Genomic DNA, 24,331 nt, shown 5'->3' with positions numbered 1-24,331 from the left:
ATCACAAGCTTATAGAGAGCCTGTATTCATTATTTAAGAGAATTACAGGACTGAAAAGGGATTAAACCAATCAAATATGCAGGCATTAAACAGCAGCCCTCAGAATTCTATCTAAAAACCTGCACTATTTTTAGAGAATTGTATCCTTTGAGATGAGCATGTTAAGTGTGCTATGGAGAGGGAAGAAATCAGATCTCTGAATTGACACTCCTTGCCACAGAAATCTATAGGCTGGAAAAAAATACCATAAAATTATGATCTTAGATCCTCTACAAGTCTTGCACATGGGCACATCCTACCTGGAAGTTAGTTTCTGAGGAATATGAGGTTATGGGTGTCTTTGGGAATATCCTAAGTAACAAGAACAAACAAAAAGTAGGAAGAGCTGCTGTGGACAGAAAGAGCAAAACCCAGAGCTGCAGGATAATGAAAGCTTCAGGGCTTTCCCACCTGCTGACAGTGCACAGGCCATGCCCACACCAGCTGAACATCCAGACCCTGCTACAAAAGTAGGGATCTGAGGATGTCACATTTCAGTTCTGAAGCTAAAGAAAGCACATTCCCCACCAGCAAAGACATCATTTTTGCCTCTAACGTGTTCTGCAAGTGTAGGATGAAGCACTCACTCCCAGCCCCTGCCTTTACTTGTTGTCAATTTGTGCTCATAGCAGCAGATCCAATTCTTTCCTGATGAGATAAAGTGCTCACACTTAAGGCAAGTTGTAAATGCAGGATTATAATTTATTTATGTACATTAGAAACTAGCTAATTTGCACTAGTGACTAGATACCCTATTGGAGGTTTTCATATTTTATGAATCAGCAAGCAAGGTAATGAACAAACAATTAAGGAGTGAACAAAGAAATGTACTTTGTTTGTTACTTTTAGTGAGCCCTAATAATATATTATATTAGTGAATACATTTGGTTGAAGTGATGCAGTCTAGACAGTAACCCACACCATGTGCTGAGATATTTTAGAAAAGAAGCAAAATGTCTGTGCAGGGTGTGATAATGAGAGGCTGACGGGCAAGAGCAACAGGCAGGCAGGGAATTTCTGTCTGATGGGATGAGCTGAAGATGGAAAAAAGAGGAATGCTGCCTTGAAAGGACTGGGTTGATATCCTTAAACACAGCTGTGGGTCAAAAAATATGCAGCTGTTATTTGCATAGAGAAAATCAATATATTTAGAGGAGGTTGAAATTAAAGCAATTTGCACAGGGTGTTGTTGAGCTGCCTGGGGAATCATAGAATCCCAGACTGGTTTGGGTTGGAAGGGGCCTTAAAGCTCATCCAGTTCCAACCCCCCTGCCATGGGCAGGGACACCTCCCACCAGCCCAGGTTGCTCCAAGCCCCATCCAACCTTCAACACCGCCAGGGATGAGGCAGCCACAGCTCCTCTGGGCTGCCTGGGCCAGGGGCTCAGCACCTTCATTGTGAAGAATTTCTTCCTAATGTCCAACTTCAATCTCCCCTCTTCCAGTTTAAAGCTGTTGGCCCTTGTCCTGTTGCTACAGGCCCTTATAAAAAGTCCCTCCCCAGCTTTCTTCTATGTCGGAAGCGTGGGTGATGTGCAGGCAGTGGGAGGGCTCTCAGCTCCCAAAAAAGAAGTGAAGGGAGGTGCTCTGGGAGGACATCCCCCCCTGGTCCTCTCTGCCCCTGACGGAAAGTGTGACACATCTGCACCCCACCGTGGACCCTGGGGAGAAGGCACCTTGGTCTGGTGCTACAGATGAGCACGTTCCACACAAGATGTGCCCTGCAGCTCCAGGGAGGCCATGATGGAGCAGCCCAGACACCTCGACCCTGCTGCTGAAAACCCTCCTGGCTCTGCTCTGCTGCCAGCTCCCAAAATGTCCCATCCATCACTAGCCACCAGCTAGCTCCAGCTCACTGGCTCTTTTTAGGCCAGCTATAACACTGGTAAACACTTGGACCTGTCTGACAAAACACTCGAGCAGGAGGAAATGGGGTGTGTGCAGAAATACTCCATTACATATTGTAATGGCAGACATTAATTCAATGTTAATAACACTTTGCACTTTTCAATCACATATTCTAAAACCCTTCAGATAGGTGGGGAACTATTTGGCTGATGATTACTGGGCAGAGCCCAAAGGTGTATTCTTCCCTTAGGCACAAGGAGATGAAGTGACTTGTCAGAGTGGCAGAGCTGGGAAGAGAATCTACATCTCCCCATTTCCAGACCTACATTCCCATCTAGTTGCCAAAAGAGGAGTTAATTTAAATATTACCGTTTGCTGACCTACTTACAAACGCTACCATCAAAACTTGGAAGCTGTGATCAAGTATATTCCCCTCTATACTTGGGCTTTTTTAGGATAACACTATCTTTGAAGTATGCCTTTCAGCTGCATTAAACAGACAGATCATTATTATTTGCTCCACTTTCTTAACGAGTCCCTGTTTGCTGCGCTTCAGCTTCTGCAGAATTTGGGTAAGACTCCAGCTCAGCCTTGCAACCCTGAAAAACACCTTCCCAGAGCAGCCATTGCTTGCTGTTGTCACCCTGTGGCCAGTGTCACATCTTGCCCAGGGAGCTGGTGGTACCCAAAGACACAGCACCCCGTGCAGAAAGAGCAGAATGCCTATACCTGCTCCTCTGTGTCCTCTTCCCCTTGGTTTTCTTTCTAAACAACCTTCTCCTTCCTCGGCCAGACCACCTTTAGTACTTAGTGGGCCACTGTCATCTTTTATCACCAGCCTTCCTCCACTTCACCAAAACCCCAAACCCTTTCCTGCCTGCAGAGAGAACTACAGGCAGGACCCAGTGTCAACAACCACAACGTGAAATGTGGAAGACAAAAACACAGGCTGTCTCCTTCCTGGCAACCAGCATCACCCCTTACAGCTCCAATCTTGCTGCTTCTCAGGTTCTGACCCCCCAGAGCCCACGGAAAGCATTTTGGGCAGGGCATAACCTTGCTGGAGGTTTAAGATGTTGATTAAAAAAGCTGATAGTGAAAGTCTGAAATAAGAGGATGGAGGAAATGGTCAGCCCTGTGCCCCCTTTCCAGGGCTGACCAAGGGCTTCCTAAGCAGGTCACATCACATGGAGGGCAATGAGTGTTGTCCAACCCAGCTATCACCCACATGTCCCCCAGGCTAGGGCCACCCCAACCACACTCTGCTCATCCTACACACAACCAACAACATCCCAATTTTAATGCACAGATGATTCCACCCCGACAGAAACATCATCCCCAAAACTCCACGATTCTGCCCCTGCACTGGCCACATCTCCAGGAGCCATTAGACATCCTCAGCCTCACCATAACCTCACTCTTTACAAACTGTTTACAGACATTTTATCGAGGTGCACCAGGTGTGGATGCGGTTACCGACTTTGCGACTGTTTACCTCATCCTCCTTTCTGCATCACACTGTCACAGACTGTATATAAAAATCAGATAAAGATGGTACTTCAGTCACAGCCAGCTCAGCCTCTGCACACTCGATGCACACATGCACTGGAGGATGCATGTACAATCCTCGCAGCAAACCACACATGAGCTGGTGCAATCAACTACTATCTGCCTTATCTCATTTTTTTTTTTTTTTTTGCTGCAGCAAATTACGCTGAAATTTTTTTTTTTTTTTTTTTACCCTTTTCAAAGAGGTAATACACAAATGACAGGATGTTGTTGAAGGAAAATATGAGCTTTCATAAGCTATTATTATTAGCACATGCGCACCTCGCTGCTGCTTTGATCTTACTGTAGGTTCGTGTTTATTCCTCCTGACTCTGTATCAGCTGAACTCAAACCCCATGTCTGCTCCGATAGAGATCACAAACAATTAAAGTTGGATTTTTTAGCCACAACATCAAGGAGACAGAGCTACGGGCTAATTTACAAGGGTGACATTTGGCCCAATACACTACATATCGTTTTCCCCGAGTCTCTTGGCCGTGCCGAGGTGTTTGCTGTGAAACGGAAGGGTGGTAATGTGTACTGAACAAGCACTCTTTGATATTCTGCATGTAACTTAGAGCACACTCAGGTTTTGTTTGCAGCAGAACTGGGCTTCTTCTATTGTTTTCTGAGAAAAAAAACCCTCCAAAAACAAATAAAAAAGCCCCTAAGACAAACAAAAAGCAAAAAGTTATAAAAAAACCTTTGCAGGCTGCTTTAAAAATGGTGTCAAGGATTCACAGTTATCTCAGCTGGTTTCAGTGACCAAAAGAAGTTTATATATATTATTATTTTTATGTATATATATGGTTTTTGAATACTTCTGTTGGCAGCACAAGGTCAACCCTGCTGGAGAAAAGTAATTCCCAGGGTATTTCTGCTTTGGTCACCAGGGCAGTTGTTTGCTAAGCACCAAGAAATTCCACATCTGCAGCCTCACTGAAGGTAGGGAGGTTGTACAGACAATACTCAGGGAATGGTTTGGTGGTGATGCACAGAAAGAAAGAACTAACTTGGCTCTTACTTAGTCCCTGGACTAAACATGCAAGGCAGCAATCAGAAAGAAGTAAGAGGCTTTGCAGGAAGCAAATATGACTTGATTTACATTCAATCTGGAGACTCCAGTACCTGGCAGGGCTCAGTTGTGCTTGGTGCTGTACAGGCTCAGAGGAGCAGAGCCCATCAGTTGAACATAACCCCTTCCACCTAGGAAAATGGAGAAAATGAGGTACAGGGAATAAAGTACAGAGAATAAAGTGGGCTTGTCTATCCATCCTTCCATCATCTGTTACTGCTACAGCCCCTATGCCCCAGTTCTCTCTCCTTTGTCCTGATGGGGTAAAACAGCCATGCATTAAAACTACCCCAGCAAAAAGGCTTAGTGAGGCTTATTTTTAAAACCCTGTTCAGCTCATTGACCTCTAAACTTCTCACCAGTGTTGGCAGCCCCAAGCATGTGAGGGCTTGGGGTCATGCAGAGTGATGCCACCAAAGCCTCAGTGAATGCCACCAGGTCTGGAGGTGACACACGAGGTGGCATGTGGCTTACAGCATTGGCTCAGGTCCTGTGGAAAACCAAATGCTGTTTGTGTTGGGAGTGCAATGGGAGTCTGTGTGACAGTAGCATGAGGAGGCTGGAAAGAACTATGTGAAAAATCCATCAGGGAAAAACAGTGCATCGTGGAAAAAAAAAAAAAATATATATATTCTTGATGAACACTTTCGTGAAATTATGATCTGATGAAATATGTTACCTATGAAACAAAGAGAGTGAAAAACATCCACTGAGCACAGGCAACTTTTGAAAAATACCAAAGACAAAAGAGTTTGCAGAACTCTGAAAATTCCCTGTCAGCCCTAAAGACTGTGGAAAGGGAACGGGGAACAGCAGCAGTCGCAGGAGACAGCGGCTGCCAGCTCTGCTGAGTGGTATTTACATCAGTGTCCTGCCAACAATACCATTACTGGATTATCAGGGTGGATTAAGCCTTTAGCCAATTACCCCGACTGGTAAATTGTAGATTGTCTAGACTTTTTCATGTTCAACAATATGCATAAAGTTTCTCTTTATCGCTGCAGCATCACACGATGCTCCTGTGGGATGTGCTTCCCCGGGAGGCTCAGGTGAGCCCTGCCTGCAGCTCTGGGTTGACTTAGCGTGGCCCCGCACACAGACAGATTTATTTCAGACAGGATTCTCATAAATTCAGAACGACTTCCAAATTTCTTGACTAGGAGATCAAAGAGGAGAGCATTTGCTTCATGCCATCTGTGGAGCTGCTCGACAGGGCAACGCAGTCTGGGGAGGGGGGAGGAGAAGGGAAAAAAGAAAGTCTCGGAGATTATGCCCTCAAAAACAAGCTCAAATGCCACCCTCACATTAAAAAGCACTGGTTGGCAGTAACAATTAATTTCTTAACTGAAACCCGCCCAACTGTGTCCAAGTGTTTTAATTTGCCTATTGCTACAATATGCAAGGGAGCTGGCAGTAATGGATTTGCAATTAAAACTAAAACTGGCAAAGAAATCGCAAAGCTGGCAAAAGAGCTAATCTGCAAGCCATGATCACAAGATTACAAAGTGTTTATGCACATGCTAATTACCCCAGTACATAGCTGAGAATGACTTGGAGGAGAGAATACTGGGTTTGCGTGATCTAAATCCCTGGATCCGCAAAGACAGCCCAGCCAGCACCCCCACCTCCTTCCCACAGCTCCCACCCAGGGGAATTGCCATGGTCCCTGAAGGACAGGAGGGGGAAGGACAAGGGACAGGCAAGGAGAGGGACAAGGGACAGGCAGGGAGAGGGACAAGGGACAGACAGGCAGGGTCCCCCCGGTGCCATCCTGCACCATAGCTGGGAAAGGATGGTGATTCCTCTCGAGCAGGTTGCTGGGAGCCTTGTCCTCAACAGGAATATGGACCCCTGGGTGTGAAATGACAATCACCCTGAATAAACGAGCACCCAGTTATTAAATTCCATTTGCTTTCATCCTGCTATCTCTAGGCACTAAAAATAGTTATCCCAGCAAGTCCCCGGAGGTTGCAGAGCGCATGGCCCCAATGCTGATGTGCTGCAACCACCAAGGGCAAACATGCACCTACTGCCAGGAGCACAAAATCTTTACAAATTACCTGGAAAGGAGTGGATGGGGAGGGAAGAGGACTCAGAAGGGATCAAAAGTCTGTGCAAATAGCTCGTAACAGAAAGTGATAGTGGTCAGGGGCACCGTGAAGAGCAATTCTGAACCCCAGGAGAGAATTTCAAGGATAAAACAGAGTGGAAGAGTAGTCCCAGAATAAAAGGCTGCTGGGAAAACTGAGATTCTTTAATATATAGGATTAAGGATTGCCAGTATCCTCAGGGAGGAAATGCAAATGGGGTTCAGACCATTTTTTCCATAAAAATTAGGAAGGAGAAAGAATAGACTTTGAAGTTCAACATGTCAGTAAATGAAAGCAACAGCAAAGGAGACACAAAGAGAAAGCAAGCCCTGGACGCCTAGAATTATGTCTTAAACACTTGGTACTGAAAGACAGAACCCGAGGTGATGAGGAGACTTCCCTACATGCCATGCACAGATCCCAGAAAAATCTCTAGATTAGAAACTGCCCGAGAAAAAAGCATTGCACAATAAAGGCAGGATGGAGTACAGCATTCAGATGGGCTTCTTCATGCCTTATTCAGCCAGGCTGGGATGACAAGGCTGCGAGGACCACATCAGTGAAGAGGCAGTGTCAGGCTGCTCTCGGATGCACAGGGCAGAGAGAGGATTTCTGGATGGTGGCTGGAGGAGGTGACAGCTACAGAACATCTATGGAGAAGTCAGAAAACCAGCAGGCACCTCTACAGAGATTTGCATGAAATCTAGATGGTTAGTCCAGGCTGTATGGAGGTGGTGAAGGACACTGTAAGGACAACACAGCAACAGTCACCGCTGGGTCTGGCAAAAGGATGGATGGCCTTTGTGGGGACTTCTTGAGGTATCAATGGCTTTGCTCAATTCTGAGAAGGACAATATGTCTTTGCCTTGTGGTCATTCCAACATGGGTATTGGGGTAAGGCAATTACAGAGAGAGCTCAGCCCATCGTTACTGGTGGCCATGGAATGCCATGTGTCAGGAAATGGCACCCGACCATCACCGATGCAGATAAGAGTTGCAGAGTTAATTAGTGATACAGAAAGGGTGGTTCAAGGGAGAAGTGCTTCAAAACTTGGCTTGGAGATGAAGCTCTCCATCCCTACCTACAACACACTGTCAAGCAGTTAATTGTACATCCAGCTATTGGGGGAACTGAGTGAGATCCAGGAGTAGAGGAGATGATCCACCATGATAACGAGGAAATGATATAATGTTGGATCCTACATACTAATAACTCCATGACTCTACAGCTGTTCCTTGCTCCAAGTGAGATGTGTGGACTGTAAGAGTTTAAAGAGAAGAACACAACCACAAAGTATCTTTTTTGTTTTTTTAATACATTTGGGACAAATTTTTTTCCTTGCATCCTTGGTTGACTTCTCTCTACTTGTCATCCAGTATCTAAACCAGGCTCTGCTGCTGGGGTCTGCCATTCTGCCTTTTGCAAGGAAAGCCCCAGATAAAACAGTTGCCTATTTAAAGTCATCCACAAACCAGTTTAATAAAAGCTGACTGCATCTGCTTCCATGTTATTAGTTCTGCCCCAAAACTCTGTTCCTGGCAACACAATGTTCCACGCTAATGAGCCAAATCTTCCCCTCCCATGGCTGTACTCCTAAACCTCCACACCATTCAGTTCACAAAGTTACCACCCTGTTTTTCCCTCGGGGGAGGGAAGGATTGCAGCTGCAGAGGGGGTTCTTCAAATAATATGAAGGCCAAAGATCTGTGGGAAAATCTGCTCTCAGACAAATAGCACTTGGGGGCATCTGCAGAGAGAACCAGCCCCTCTTTACTTCTGTCTGGGTCCCACGTCCTTCTGGCAGCAGAGTTTTTTATGAACCAGGCTGCCATTAATCCCCTGCCAGTTCCTGCACCCTACCATCCTCTGTGGGCAGACAGCACAGAGTGGGAGATAATGCTGCAGGGAAGTGGTATTTACTTCAGCTGGATTATGTGGCTTCATGGGAGAGTTTCTACTCGGGGCAGTTATTTCTCACCCGCTCCTGCTGCAAGAAGGGAGGGATTTGGTGTAGACTAGGAAGGCTTTTCTCAGCTCTTTTTTTTTTTTTTTTTTTTTTTTTTTCCAGTGAATTTTCACCCACCTTTGCCACTTTTCTCCCTGCAGCAGCCAGCATGACATAAACAGTGAGTTGAGGTTATCATGCCATAGCCATGCTGCTCAGATTAAAGAGAAATCAGGTAACTCTTATTACCTCACTGAAACTCACTGCTAGACTTTTATTAGAGAGAAATGGGAATGTCTGAGAGCTGGAGGACTCTGCTGCCCTGGCAGACACCCTGCAGCACCTGGCTGAACTGGGGGAGCTGCCCCCGGCTCTCCTAACCAGGATGTGGAGATGTCTGGGATGCAGGGATGGGGAGATAGGTGTCTGGGATGCAGAGGTGTCTGGGATGCAAGGCAGAACCTCAGCTGCCACAATCGTGTGGTTTTGGCCTCTGTGCACTCAAACCTGGAGCCTCCAGTAAGGGAAATTTAGGCTTAGAAATCGACACAGGCACGATTGATGGCTTTAGTATTTTACAAATGGATAGGTGCACTAGCAGAATGGGTGCCTACCCTATCATGCCTCCTTTCCTCATGTTTCCAAAAGTTGGACTGAACTCATCTGACCGCCTCCTCTAATACTTGTTGTTATAAACCTTTCTGCACCACATGCGACAGCAGCATCTCCCTGGAAAAGATTTCACTTGCTTCTGACTTTGCCTCAAGCCATTAACTGACAAACTGGCAGCTAACTACTGTTAACAAATGATTTCCTAGAGATTACTGTTTAAGTAAAAAAGGTTCCAAGATAAATAGACTCATTCTTCATGACATGGAATTTGAATTATGCATCCAAGGGTTTGGTAGATGTGTCCAAAAACTATGCCACGCAATCCTGGAGGTTGTTCTCATCAGCTTAGTGTAAGAGGGTAAATAAGAAATGACATTTTGTCCTCGGTTTAATAGCAGAGACTTGAGACAACACGTTGGGCCAGCCACTCATCATTCCCATCCAACTAGTGCCACTCTCTGAAACTGCCATTTCGGCTGAAAAAGGGATTTGCTTTGAAAAGCAGGCAAAGATGCCAACCGCCTTGGAGGAGTTGTGGTTTTAGGGCCACCTGCAACTTGCTGAAAGATTATGAAATTGCAATTTGTTTAATATCTTGAATTAAATGGTTTAACAATCAGCTCAGCTTACTTTTTTTGGCCAATCCCTCTCTGATAATTTCTGACACATCCGCTCTTGCAGCAGCCTATGCTGCTTTTAATGGGATTTTTTCAGTATCGAGGTGGCCTTCCCTGCAGTGCTCTCCAAAAAATGAAATGATAAAGCTTCTAAACCCTCCTAGGGGAAACTGAGTCACAGAAGAACAGGCTCCTGGGGGACTGGGAGCAGAAGCTGGGATAAATCGGCGCTTCCTCCGCCGCAACTCTGCTCGTCAGTTACAAGACTATCCGGTTCCTCTGCTATAAAACTTGGTAACATGCCTCACTTCTTACCTGATTTTTGAGAACATCCTGTGTTAGCACATAAACAACTGGTGTTACTAATGTCTGTTGATTTGGCTGTTTGCATGTGTCTGACACAGCACCTGGTGCTCTCTGGTAAGGGGATGGTTCGGCTCCATACGAAACGCAGGCAGGAGAGAGGCAGCTCTCACCCACCTGCCCAGCAGCCAGACACCACAGCCCTGTTTTTTTAAAGAAAAATCTGGATAAAGAGTGATGCTTCTGGATATAGGAGCTGATCTTTCAAGGATTCACTGCAGCCCACCTCATCTCTCAATATGCAGGAGATGCAGATCCATCTACCAGCTCAGTACAAGTAGTATATTGTAATTTCAAAATATTTTATTTTGTGAAGTTTGAATAAATGCATGTAGCTATATACTATCTCCAGAAAATGCCAATAGCCAAGAAACTGGCATTGACATATCAGGTAATTTTCTGTCCTTCTGATCAAAGAGAGCAAATTTTCTCTACAACAACTCTTGTGTTCAAGTGCTGTCAGAAGTCCCTGCCAACAAAAATTTGGTGATTTTATCCAAATTTTGTTCCTAGCAGGAACTGCAGAGCTCACTCAAATAGTAAAAAAATTATATTACCAAATATAACCCTGGTGTCAGCCATCAAATTAATGATGGAAAGCACAAAAGGGCTTAGGCATTACATTAACTTCAAACCAGAAGTGTTGAAAAACTTTTTGGCTTTTTCTAAACATCAGTATCTGTTGCAATACACAGCACACGTACACCACCAGGAACCCTCATTTCTTAGCACTTAGTTGGAAATACATCATTAAACTACTGTTGACTGTATTTAGAAGTTAATGCATTTATTCTATAAGGTTTAGATTAAATTCTTGTCCTCTCAGGGTGTTCCCATGTCCCACTGTCCAGCTCCTTTAGGGAGTTAAAATAACAACAGCAAACACATTTCTGTGATATCATCCTACAGCATTTGATTCATCCAAGTTGCTAAGAGCCTGAAATAATTCAACTGATCAATCTGAGAACTGATCATTCTGAGAAAAGGACCCCAGAGCTGGACAAGGGACAAGAGCTGCTCTGAAATTAAAGCAACGTGGAAAACGACTCCTAAACCTCGAGTGAATCACTCTGGGTTGAACTGCTGGAAGAGTTTTGTGTCCTGCTCCAGTACAACCACAGCTCCATCTGATTTGAATAAAACTTCAGACTTAATGATTTTCGTGGCAGCTATTTAAGATGCAAAGTCATTTTCTTCAACACCCTATTACTTCATTCGCTACCTCCAAAAATTTTCTGCCTGTTCCAAAAGCAAATTTATTTTGAGGAAATGGACGGTATCCAGCTGGCTGTAGGAGGGCCACACACTTTAAAACCCTGGACAGGCTTAAGCCACAACCTCCAGACATCCTTGTGTTGGAGGGTGTAGGTCTCCTCATCCCCAGCTCTACTTAGAAAAATTCAAACAAGAGATCAGCACTGAAGATTCGAACATTTTGCAGAGTGCTGGCCTTATAGTAATGATTTCAAACAACAAAAAACCCCGAGCTAAAACCAAAACACAACTGTAATAAAATCAAATCTGATGAGCTCTTCAAAAAGATCTCGAGTGATACCAATTGGCAGGATTGTGTTGTCTATCCCAGAGCTATGGCAGTTTATCCCAGCCAGGGCTTTGCTGCGAATGCACCAAAGCCAGGAGGCTGCATCCTTTCATAGTTCAAAACAAAAGCCAAGTTCTGATCGCTGGGACCAGGAAGAAAAAACTTTTGTTGTGGATACATTACTGTATAATTACTGCAGATTTCATTTACTTGCTTTGGAATAGCACAGTAGATACAAAGGGTGGGTAGATGTGGCAGCTCCTTCTTGTGTTATCTTCTAATGCTCTAAGTCTACATTTTGACAGTTATCCCTCCAGAAAAATCAGGGATGTTGTGTGTCTGTTAAAGGAAAAAAAGAAATACTTCCACTGATAGGAGACAGGGAAATACAACTGATACTGTCAACTGCTGTCAAACTGATGGAAAGGAAACAGTTCCATGTAAAATTTAAAAAACCCCAAAACATAATTTCCTCATTTTCTCAATAAAATCAGGGTTAGAAACACAAGGATAGGATCAGAAAGGAACACCCCACGTTAAGAAACTATTTGTGGGACCCGAATGTGGAAAATTCCATAAAGCACAAATGTTGCTAAGAATATTCAAAAGTCAAAGCTTTCTGTGGGTGTGCATGCATAGAGATGTCAACACAACTATTTCATGATCACCGAAATTGCTACTAGCCTGCATCCTCTCCGAATGGCTATTTTTAGGACCCAGCCTTTCATGTGGTATAATGATGTGGATTTTACAAGAGCATTTATAATGTGTTTCATATGGTGCACAGTCCTGGAGAAACTGCTTTATATCAGAGAAAGTTAAACAAAAAGATGTGAGTGGGTTTGTTTTCTTTCTTTCTTTCTTTTTTTTTTTTTTTTAAATAATTTATTTCTTATATTATTGCTTCTGGTTTGGATTTAGGGCTCATATGCATATTTTCATTTATTCTAAGTGACAGTACTGGCGGTCCCACAGGAACACGCAGCACAGCTCAATGTGATCCCACAAAACATCACCTGGATTTCTGACTTGTCCCTTTGGATGGTCAGATTTCAAAGCTGGGAATGCCACACTCAGTCAGTTATAGCAGGAAGCCAAAGCTCAAAGGCAAGTGTTGACCTCGGGTGTGCTGGTGTCAGGGCTTGAGCTCTGTCTCCCCCACTGGAATGGATCTTCCTCCTCTGAGGGCAAAGTCATGCAGAGGATGTAGAAGAAGAGGATTCCTCCTCACTGTCTCCACTGCCATGCCAGTAATTCCATGAGAATTACTGAGAACCAACCCATCAGCCTCTCCATGCTAAGAACAACACAATTTCATGTGGTAGATCTTACAATGGTTTATTTCCTAAACATGAAAGCAATCTCCTCAGTGCCATCTCCTTGGTGATAGAATAAAAATTCCACATTTCTGATCCTTTCCGAGCGTTTTGCTCAGGAAGAGTCTCTCCCCAGCACGTCTTCCACAAGTGTGTTTATAATTGCATTCCCCTCGTGCTGAGTCAAGCATACTTTATGATCTTGGGCTCTCACATTTTGCTTTTGTGTAAGTCCCATCAGAGGAGAACCTCTGTTTATGCCCGGCTGTGCTATTCCTCAGAGCAAACCGCAGCAGAAAACAAAGTCAACATATAGCATACAACTTGAATCACTTAAAAAAAACCCAAACCAAAACAAAAAAAGTCTTTTCTTTTTTTTTGGTCAGCCCCTGATTACTGCATAGCTCTTCATGGCAGACATATACTTTGTACATTATAGGTCCAGATTCTCAATGGAACAAAGGACATACTGTTGAGACTTTTTTTTTTTTGCCTATCACTTAATCAAATGTAAAGTTGTTATAACCAGAGGGGAAAAGAGCACTCAATTCTAGTATCCAGCTTTACTTTGGTTTCAAAAACTTACCACAGCATTGTTGAGTTTATTGTTTTCTTTAACAAAATACTAATTTTGGGACCCCATAAAATACAATGAACCAGATTCTTATCATTGCAGCTGAGCTGTGTTTAGTGGCAGATGGGAGACGAGTGTTGGTTTAAAGCCACTTTGGTGACCTTTTGCCCTGCATCTCCAGCCAGTGGGATGCTCTGGATGGACACCACCAGATCTGCCACATTTTGCTAACCTGCCTCATCCTCAATCTTGAACAAATGTCTGTGAACCCATCTCTCAGAGGCAGCATTGGTGGAACTTTGGGAATGGTCATAAATTGTAAAGACTCAGAGGCAAAAATCACGAAAATGTCCACAGGACAGAGCAGCTGCTCCATAAAGAGGTGAAGGTGAGAGCTTTTGTCCAAGATCACTGAGAGCTGACAAAGACCCTTCCATAATCAAGACTCTGAGGCATGTGATGTTGCAATCACTGCCTTTAAGATACAGAGCCAGTGGGTTTGGGAGCCAGCAGCATGTGCTGAACTGGCAAGTCCCACAGTGAGAATGAAAACTGAAGCTGACACTCACAGAGGGTTTGGCAGAGACCTTGCAGGTTCTCTGGATATCTCATCATTCAAGCCCTGAAACCCTTGCCCTGCCTGGGCTGGAAGGAGCCGTGCCCTCCTGGACAGACCAGTGGACAACCCAGCAGACAGAGCAGGCGTCTGGGCCTCACTGATTCAGCTGGATTAAAACTGGAAACTAGGAAAGGAACAGCTCTGCATCCTGTTACCAACCCACTGAGTCACCTGAACCTTTGTTTCATCCTCCAGACACAGAGGCTAATGAGCAAGTATCAAGTTATATCCTATTTTTAAAAAGAGATTTGGGAGAAGAGCACATGGAAGAACCTGTGGGGGGGGGACTCACACTTCCCAGCTTGGCATCAACCTTGGATTTGGTCAGGTTGAGAGGTTTTCCCTGCTGTAGTGGCTCTGGAAAGAGTTCAGGAAGCAGATTGTACCTGCTCTCCTATTTCTGTGGAGAAATCACAGAATTCTCCACCTATCACTGGTAAATGACAAATGAGGTAGGAGCATATATACATCAGGCAGGGAGAGCTGCTGACATAAACCATCTCCTGGTACCAAAAGCCATGAGAAACCAAGGAAATGAGCAGCAAACAAAAGGAGAGGCATTACATGGTGGCTGTGGACAGCCCAAAGCCTCAGAGGGGTGGGACAGATAGAAGTTCCCACAGTGGCAATGGCCTCTCCGAGAGATCCCTCTTCAAATCAATGCAATAGAGAGGAGAAACCATCCTTGAGGATTTCTTGGGGAATTTGTGACCAGCCCAGCCCCCCCCAAGAGCACACAATGCTCACAGATGCATGGGTCCTTCCTTTACCTTCTCTATACTGAATTAGCAAGGGGCCTCTGTACAAAACAAAGACTAAATTTGGTCTTCCTGCATCCCTTGCGACCACAGGACAGAGAAAGAACTGCAGGTGTGAAATTAATGGCAAGCTGTAGATGTTTCCTCAGAACTGCTGGCATTTCTCAGCACTTCACTGTGCTCTACCAACAACCATCATGTCATGTACATGCAGACACACACAGTCCAGCCCAGACTGCAATCCTAGGTGTGCAGCTCACACCACCAGTGTGAAGACCTGCTTCACTTGCAGATCATAGATGAGATAGAGAGGGTAGAGAGAGATTTAGCTCATGATTAGGATCTGGCCCTTCACAGATCATCTCTGAGAGCAGGTCAACAGTCATCCCTAGGCATTTAGCAGGGTCTGTTTAGTCACAGGAACACACGGTGTGGTTACTGGTGCAGGAACCTCGGAACTGCAAAACGCCAACTCACTCGACCCTACAGATTTGTCAGAGTTTCCACCCAAAAGCAGGGATTGAATGGGACCTCTAGCATGAATGCAGGAAAGCTGTGATGTGACACGTGTCCTACCAGTGGCACAAGCAGGATGCAGAGCTCCTGGTTACCCTCCCCTGCTCTCAGTTAAAGCTTTGGATACCAGACTGAGCAATGTTCTTTCATCTCGGACACGTCGTGTGCCGCTAACCCCCAAATCACTTTGTTCTTCACAGTGAAAATTTCAAACATATTAATCATTAACATGGATGAGCTCGGGGAGCTTGGGTTGATGTGAGGCTTTTTGTGCTTTTCTCTCCAAATTCTCAACCGGTTGAGCTAATAACATTCCACCAACAGCAACAGTTGGAAGCTTGCAGGAACGGTGCCTTCACCATCCGTAATCTCGCAGCAACTCCCCACTGACCCTGCAAAGGAATCCCAGGGGGAGAGCAGAAATGGCTGAACCATCTGAATCACATGCCCGGATTTACATAAAACTTGCCTTTGTTTCCCTGTGACATTTTTTTCTCTCTCTTTTTTTCATTCCAAACAATTTAAAAAATAAGGTTATATTAGACCACACACAGGCAGTGCTGTATCATGTCACTGCTTCTTAAGCAGAACTCTCTAATTTATTTCAAAGGGAAGTTCTGCTTCAAAATTGAGGGTGTGATATGAACTCAGAAATTAACACAAGAATTTTCCTTGGGGGGAACGAAGGCTGAATCAGACATGCAATAAATGACCTCGGAAGCCCTGTGTCTTGGTACATCCACCTATCCAAGATTATGCTTTAATAAAAAAGAAAAAAAATCATTTTCACCTATTTCAAGCTAAGCAGAAGAGCTGGAAGAAGTGGATTTGCCCTGGTCAGGAGGGAACAAATTACTCATCTGTCTGTTTGCCAGGACATCCACCAGCAACCACTGCACTCCTAACACTTTTTGCCAGGAATACAGCAATTTATGGGGACAAAGAACCATCCTGTGAGGGAACCTGGCTGGGATGCTGGTGGTGATGTTGCTCTCCCACAGCAGCTGGCATCACTGGGAAGCCATGGAGCTACTGCTGGGTCCCAGCTGCCCTCCCTCCCCACACATCTGGGGAAGGATGTGGCAGCCCTAGCACAGTGCCAAAACACCCATCAGACTGTGACTCCAGGGAGTTCTGCCCCCGGTTCCTATTGGACCAGAACCCATGGCAGGGATAAGCAATACTAAACTGTTGCCCTGACAGTGCAAGCTTGGACGGAGAGACTTGTCCACAACTGCAGCTGAGCTGCAGATTTCCTTCCACCAGCTGCTGGGGGGCAACAGCCTCCTCCTGCAAAGGGATGGAGCAGCCTTGGAAGGGGCTTTCAGAAGGAGCTGTGGCCCAGAGCTCAGCTGCTGCTGCCTCAGCTTCTGCCCAGCCAAGGGCCAGGGACTTCCAGCTCCATGCTTTTTGACCTCATGTCAGACATATGGGACCTGTGGCCCGAGGCCAGCAGTAACTGCACTTTCATCTCATCCTGCCCAAGGGGATGTTTCAAACCCTCTGATTGGGAACCAGGCTGGAGGAGCCCGGCCAGCCAAGGCATCAGGCTCTGAGTATCAGTGTTCTCTCCTCAGCCTGCCATCTCACTTCAGGACTTCAGATGTGCAGAGCTTGGGGAGGTACCACCACCTTTCAGCTTCTGCATGAGCCCCGGTTAGGCAACTTTATAATCAAGAAAATCAGGGAGTATCTGTTTTCCAAGGAAATAGAGGCTCTCGGACCTCTGTTTCTCACACAGACACAAAGTCCAGCACCTCAACTTTATATATAAAATATTTTAATTCTGCCTTCACACACCTCACACGCTCAATTACACTCAGCAGAAGTGCACAACAGAAGGTGTGAGGAGCTCCCCTGGGAGCTCTCCCACTGACTGGAGGGGGAGAGCTTATGCTCCACATACAGGGCAGCACGACTCATTCCCCTATTTTATAAACCTATTTACAAAAGCAACTTAAAGGAACTTATAAGTGCTCCTTCTACCATTAAACTACCACATGGTACAAGATATAACAATGTTCAGAAAACCCCCTCAGGTCTAAACTCAATTAGACAACTGTAGCAAGAAAAATATTTTAATCTGATCAAAGTGTTAACATGTTTGACCATGTCTGACCTCTAATGTTTGTAACCACCTAAAAGGCTGATGTTCTTACTAAGGATGTACCTTAATTTGATTTAAAGTCATTTGTTCAATTTAAAAAAGGATATAGTTTTATGATTTTATATTTCATTTAGAAAAACAGTTCCTCAACTTGTTAATATTCTTTGGAAGTTTTCTTGCAGATTTTTAACTGGCAAATCCAACGATTCCACTCTGGGAAAAGGTGGACTTCGCCAGAGTCAGGAGAGTCAAAGCAGTTGTGAACCACCCCACGTGTGACACTCAAGAGCTGGGTGAGAAACAGTTCTCCTGGTGCCTTGCAAACTTCCAAGATTTCAGATGCACACTCAGTCTGCACTCACAGCATGTTCCCAAACCACGGGACCTCTTGGCTCAGCCCACTGCCTTGTCCCCAGCTCCTGGAGCACTTTCCTCTGCACTCACTGGCTACTCTCAGCCCTCTCTTTCTCTCCTGCCAGTCCAGGCTCCTTCTGTGTGCTCAAACCAGCATCACTCCAGCTGAATTACCCTAACCTGACGTTTGCCACCTGCAGCAAAGGTGGCACACCAACCTCAATGCCTGGGACCTGCCCACTGAGGGGGGGCAGAGGGTATGTCCCACATCCTGTTGGTGGCTGGGGCCATCAGCTGGGCTTGGTGCTGCTGCTGATGTCAGGAACCCAGACACGTTCAGTGCATCACTCCGGAGCGACATCAGAGCATGTAAATAACCCAAGTGGGTGTGTTTTGGTAAAAAGAGACAATTTTGGCTGGGGAGATGCGGGCAGGATGCTGGGGTGAGTGGTGTAACAGTTGGCGGGCTACAACCACCTTGAGGGAAACAGAGCAAAAAGGGATGCTGCTGAGAAAAAAGGTAAAAAAAAAAAAAGGAAATCAGCATGCCCGTAAATGCCGGTAGTGACACACCCACTCGGGCAGGCACCCCGGGACAGCTCCACACCACTCACACCACCCTGATGGGGTCTGGAGGGAAAAATAAAGAAGTGGTTTTACAGTATGTGGCAGGGTGGGGGTTCAGCCCGCAGCCCCGGTGCCAGCTGGCCTTTTGGGAAGCCATATTGTCATTTTCAAACAGTTCAATGTAAAGGCCTGACAGCTTGCCAAAGCCCTCCTAGGAGAATTTTTAAAAAACTTTTGACTTTTAGAAGATTCTGAAATGAATCCTAGCTGCAAACAAGTGTTTCTGGGAAGCCCCATTAATCAAAACACAATCTCCATTACCAAGAGCACGCATGTCTGTGATACATAATCCCATTCACTCACACAACCCTCCTCCCTGACTCCACTTGTGCTGAAGTGTTAATTAACACACTTTTATGGATGGTTAAGTATCTGCAATCTTCGGTCACAGATCTGACCCCCTCAATTATTGGAAGCAGCCACCAGATTATAGCCCACACTTTATATAATATACACAGTAGCAATAAACCCGGAGGAGAGCAATACACAATTTACTGTGATAACCTCTGCACAGTCAATATAAACAAGAGACAGAATTGCCCAGAAAGATATATTGAAATAGCTATTGTATCAAGTAGGAAAAACAAAAGACCAGCCTTTATCTGAGGAAGAAATCTTCCCGTGCCTGTCAGGCAACAGATTTTTCAGCCGAAAACCTCAAATCAGATTCTTAAGTCACGCAACATGAACCACCACAGGATCTGAACAGGCCCAAGTAAAGCTGGCTGAGGCAGCAGAGGATTTCCCTGGCTCTCAAGGGATGGGATCTTTCCTTCCCTGCTACTCAGTTTTCTCTCCCCCGAGTCCTGCAGCCTATTTACTCCAACAGTAACCACATGGGGTTTTATTACATTATCAAGGGGAAAGGTGACTCACAAAACACAATTTAGTTTTTAGCTTAATTGCTAATAAACAGGCTATTGCATTTTGTGGCCCTTCTAGTGAAGGTCTAAGATTAAAACAGATACTGTACTACAGCAAATAGTTTCTGGGCTAATATAACTCTGAATTTACTCAGATTCCATGCAAGGTAGCAAACTAAATGTGTTTAAATAAACAAAAAATAATATATAATATATAATATTTAAAATATATCAGGAAGGTAGAAGCTTAATATTGTAGGGTGAGTGATGGAAATACCTGGTACCTGGAGGAAAAGACACAAAGTGGGAAACAGCAGAAGAAATACTTATTTGGCTTACGACAACTTATATTGGTCCTTCCTTGCAAACACATCTTTCTCTAAACTGAAGAAGACTTCAAAATTCTGGGATAGATGCTGAGTATCTGTGAACTGACTTCAGCAGTTCCAACAGCCACGGAAATCAGCCCCACCAAAGGGCTGAGCTGGGGTACAGGGAGGCTCAGGGGGGGACCTGTCTCCTGCCACCTTTGATCGGACAGGAGGACACAGCAGTGATTCCCATGAACAATATTTCATCACACTTGAACCTGAGTTTAATACCCTACAATTCATCAATTTTTCATAGTGTCAGTTTAACCTCCTACCCCTCCAAATGACTAGAATTAAGGAAAGGACAGTGTTACATGTTCTGTCAAGCTTCACCCCTTTAAAGGAGAAAACCTAAAACCTGAGATAAACTAAATGATGTTCTATTTTCATTCACTGACTAGAAAAGCAGAATAATGTCTGAAATGAATGCAGCAATGCTGGGTCCCCAGGAGCAACACAAGCAATGACTATCTGCTGCAATGTCACGACATTATTTTCCTAAATTCTGACAGAGATGGTGATGGGAAAAGATTTCTTTTATAGAGAAGCCTTTAGTTGAATTCTTCAGACAGCAAAACTTATAAACATTAGAATATACAAAACTACTAAAACTGATTTGACCCAAAGGGGAAGAACTTTAAATGGAGAAGATGGGAATTGTCCTCCAACACCACTAAGCCTTTTCTTAAAAAAGCCTCATTGCCATTTTAGAAAAAGATCCACTTTCTGGGCCATCACCCACAACAGAGTCCTGGCCGACGGCTGCCCCAAACCTGTCCATTTTACAAGCAGGTAATATCAAACCAAAGTGAAGCTAAGAGACATATCCCTGGGAACAAACACCAGAAGCTGCTTGCCTCCACAGCCCCAGACCCAGCAGAAGAAAGGGACATTCTTAAATTAGATATTAGGTCTTGACTGTTGGAGGAGTAAAGGGAAATCTGGAGGAGGGGAGATTGGAAAAGAAGCTCCTACAGCAAATTCAGAGCAAAGCAGGCGATTGCTGCCGAGCATCTCTCCCTTTTCTCACTCTTCCCTTCAGCTTGGACTGAACATTGCCTACGCGTTTTAGACACCAGCTGCATTTTTGTCACGTAAAAAAAAATAATAGGCACACGTAGGTACCTGCACAATACCAGCAACATACTTCAGCAGTGAGAGAGGCCACAAAACTTCTCCGTAAGGAGAGGATGAACTCACCAGAGGTGACATAGATCCATTTGGCAGGTACGGGTCTGAGAGCATGAGGAAAGGGTAGCCAGAATACGCAGATCCTTTATACATCCCTGGGTCCTGATGCTTCATACCTGCCAAAAGTCAAGTTCCCCATCAAGATTTGCCTTACGACAGGTGATTTCTCTGCCTGTCAGAGGCCCCCAAAGAGGTGACAGCATATTAAGGGAGTCTTTTCGCCTGACACTCCTCAGAGAGGGTGTTGGGGGATGCAGGATGCCACAGAGGGGGGCACTGGGCAGCCTGGTTGCTGACAGAAACAGCTTCCCCCAGGGGGGCTGTGGCGGCCAGGCCGGCCTCCCGCACAGCCAGGCAGCGGGCTCAGGGGGTTCACCCACCCCAGGGATGGTGAGGGGAGGCCACCGATACACGGGGGCGAGCTGCCACTAACCATCATCCATGTGGTCCGGGAGCTTCTCCTGATAAACCCTCTGCGGATCCTGCACACGCCTGATGGCCTGTATGGGGAGGAGGAGAGAGAGAGGCAGAGCGGGGGCTGGCGGGGCGGGGGGCGCGGGCCGGGGCCGGGGCGGGGGCCGGGGCCGCCCGGCTCACCTCAGGGTCGGCTGCGGCGGCGGCGGGGCTGCCGCTGCCCTCAGACTCGTTCACCAGCGAGGATTTCAGGTCGGCCAGGTCGCGTTCGGTGAAGGCGTTCTCGGGGATCTTCTCCTCCTGCTCGCCCTCGTCCTTGAAGGCCAACATCTCGTCCGTGGCCCCCAGGTCGTCCCCGCCGCCGCTGCCCAGCTGCGGCATTTTCCTCCCGCCGCTCCCGCCCGAGCCGCGCAGCAACTTTCCCGGCGAGTATTGTTCTCCGCCGCCCGGATCAAGCCCTTCGCAATTATGTTGTGTTGGTTGATTTGGCTTTTTTTTTTTTTTTTCTCCCTCAATTTTTTTTTTAATCTTAAAAAAAAAAAAAAAATTGCTCCCTCTTTAAATTTTTCTTTGTAAAGTTTTCCTTTTTTTTTTTTTTCCCCCCTTTCAACTTTTAAACTTTTCCCTTTAATTTCGCTCCCCCTTCTCAAATTCCTCTTCTAAAAAAGAAAAAAAAAAACCCCGTAAAAATGAATTATAATTACTATTATTTTTTTTTTTTCCCCTTCTTAGATCTTTTCCACCCCCCACCCACCTTTCCCTCCCTCGGCGGCTGGCGGGGGGCTCGGCGGGCTGCGGGCAGGCGTCGCGGGATGCCGGGCTCGGCGGGCCCCCCCCCGCCCCTTGCCGCCCACCCCCCGCCCCTCCAGCCCCGAGCCCCGGAAAGTTTCCCTGGGAGCAGCGGGAGGCGGCAGCCGAAGGGACGGAGCGGTCGGTGCCTGTGTGCGAGCGCGGCGGCGCGGCGGCCAAGGGCTGGCGGCATCAAAGCGGCCGCCGGGTGATTGGCAGCTCCGGGGAGGAGCCGGGGGCGGGCACACACACACAGACACACACAGGCACACACGTATGTACACACGCACACACATGTACACACCGCACACGCACTGCCGGCCTTAAAGGGAACGCCCGCCTACCCCGCCCTCCTCTCCCCCAACTCTTCCGCCACCGCGTTTTAACGGGGTGACCCCACACACACGCGGTACGGGGAGGAGGGACCCCGCCGGACACTGTAAGGTTAAGGGATTGGGGTGGCCCGGTGGTGGGCAGCTGGGGTCGGTGCAAACCTACCCATGTGTGGGTGCAAGTCTGGACAGACGTGTTTGCACGTGTGTTTCGGCTCACACATCTGCACACCCATGTTTGCACAGGCATCTCTGCTCACACAGCTGCATGCACGTGTGTTTGCACATGCCCCTTGCACATCTGTACACACGTGTGTTTGCACATGCCTCTCTGCTGACGTGTGCACGGACATCCCTTTGTGCTCACACATCTGCACACATACGTATGCACATGGATCTCCATTCACATCTATGCACACACATCTCTGCTCACACATCTGTGCACACACGTGCACACCCCCATGTCTGCACGCACACCTGTGCACATACATCTCCGTGCCCACCTCTGCATGTAAATCTGCATACCTGGGTCTTTATTTGCACACATACAGCGTGCACACACACAGCATGCACACACACCTGCATGTATGCACCGTCACGCGTGTCACACGTGGGTCTGTGTGCACACACATCAGCACGCATCTGCAGCCGAGCAGCCACACAGCAGTGGGACCCACACACATCCCTAGACGTGTCAGCACAAGTGAGGATGCCAAGTGCACACATCTGCACAGACAAACACATCTGTACAAAACATCTGCACACACAAGCTCACCTGCAGGACACACAAACACATCTGCACACACGTATTTGCCCAGGAATTGACAAGCACCCATCAGCAGCACACGACTGAAACACAGAAGGGGACACAAGCGTGTGCATGGAGGCATCAGCACATCTGCAAGCACACACGGGCACCTATCAGCACATACGTGTGAAACACAGAGAAACACGAGGACATGCGTGTGTGCACACACGCACACGCCAGGACACGTAAGTGTGCACTCACACAAGGACTGCACGTGCAGGACAGGCGTGGGTGCCCCTGTCCAGGCACAGGGCTCCCGGCCACCTCTCCCGTGTCCCCAGCCCCTTCGGAGGCACAGACGTGACGTGTTGGATGGCAGAAAATTATTAGTTTTCCTGAGTGGCCCCGAGGGTCAGGAAACATGAAATTACCATCTTCGCAGCCAATTCCGACGGCACTAGACACTTCTGTGTCGGCGTCGGCGTTTTCTTTTCTTTTCTTTTCTTTTTTTTTTTTTTTTGTAAGCCGTTCCCATGGAATAGGAAACTCCCCATCTCTTCTGATCACATACGACAGGTCCTGTGCATGTCTCCGGTAGCTTAAAACAACACACTGATATTTATTTTCCTTAATTAAGATTGCATAAGATAGCCCTGAGTCCTGGAGACTTCTCTACAGACTGCAATGACGCCATGTAAATTGTTTTTTATGACCCAATATACTACATATTGTCACATTCAGCCCTTGAATAGGAAGCTAAAAATCTCGGTCCCTATTTTTCTTGTTAATTAGGATATTATTACGAGGGGTATAATCTCATTACTTTTTGGGGAGGAGAAGAACTAGTTGGAGCCACTTTGAAAAGTACTGAATATATTTAAACGGAGCAAAATCCCTCTTTCTGCTAATTGCTGATTTTGCTTGACTTAGAATTACTGCGCTGATTTAGGGGGCACAGTTGACGCTGGGCTAAAGGAGAAGGGTGAGGGAGAGGATGCTGGTTGCTTTTTTTCCTGCTCAACTCCCCCATCCAAATGAATGGCAGGCTGCCCCATAGGAAACTCCGTCTGC

The 24,331-nt window shown here is 46.3% G+C and overlaps 1 protein-coding gene across 7 annotated transcripts in view; it reads right to left on the bottom strand.

The window, feature by feature from the left end:
* TCF7 (transcription factor 7) overlaps positions 1-22,243 on the bottom strand; it is a 65,328-nt gene extending 43,085 nt beyond the window's left edge. For 2 of the 7 annotated variants that reach the window (XM_071759301.1, XM_071759300.1), the window contains exons 1-4: positions 22,146-22,242; positions 21,575-21,849; positions 21,411-21,477; positions 20,987-21,093 (exon numbers count right to left, since the gene is read on the bottom strand). In XM_071759301.1, the coding sequence (XP_071615402.1) occupies positions 20,987-21,093; positions 21,411-21,477; positions 21,575-21,772 (372 nt within the window). In that variant the 5' untranslated portion in view covers positions 21,773-21,849; positions 22,146-22,242. The other 5 variants (XM_071759299.1, XM_071759302.1, XM_071759303.1 and 2 more) reach the window with 5 other exon arrangements.
* Positions 22,244-24,331: the final 2,088 nt, after the last annotated feature.

Source organism: Heliangelus exortis, chromosome 15, assembly GCF_036169615.1.
Source record: "Heliangelus exortis chromosome 15, bHelExo1.hap1, whole genome shotgun sequence".
NCBI classification, from domain to species: Eukaryota; Metazoa; Chordata; class Aves; order Apodiformes; family Trochilidae; genus Heliangelus; species Heliangelus exortis.
This window is presented reverse-complemented; position numbering and strand designations above follow the sequence as displayed.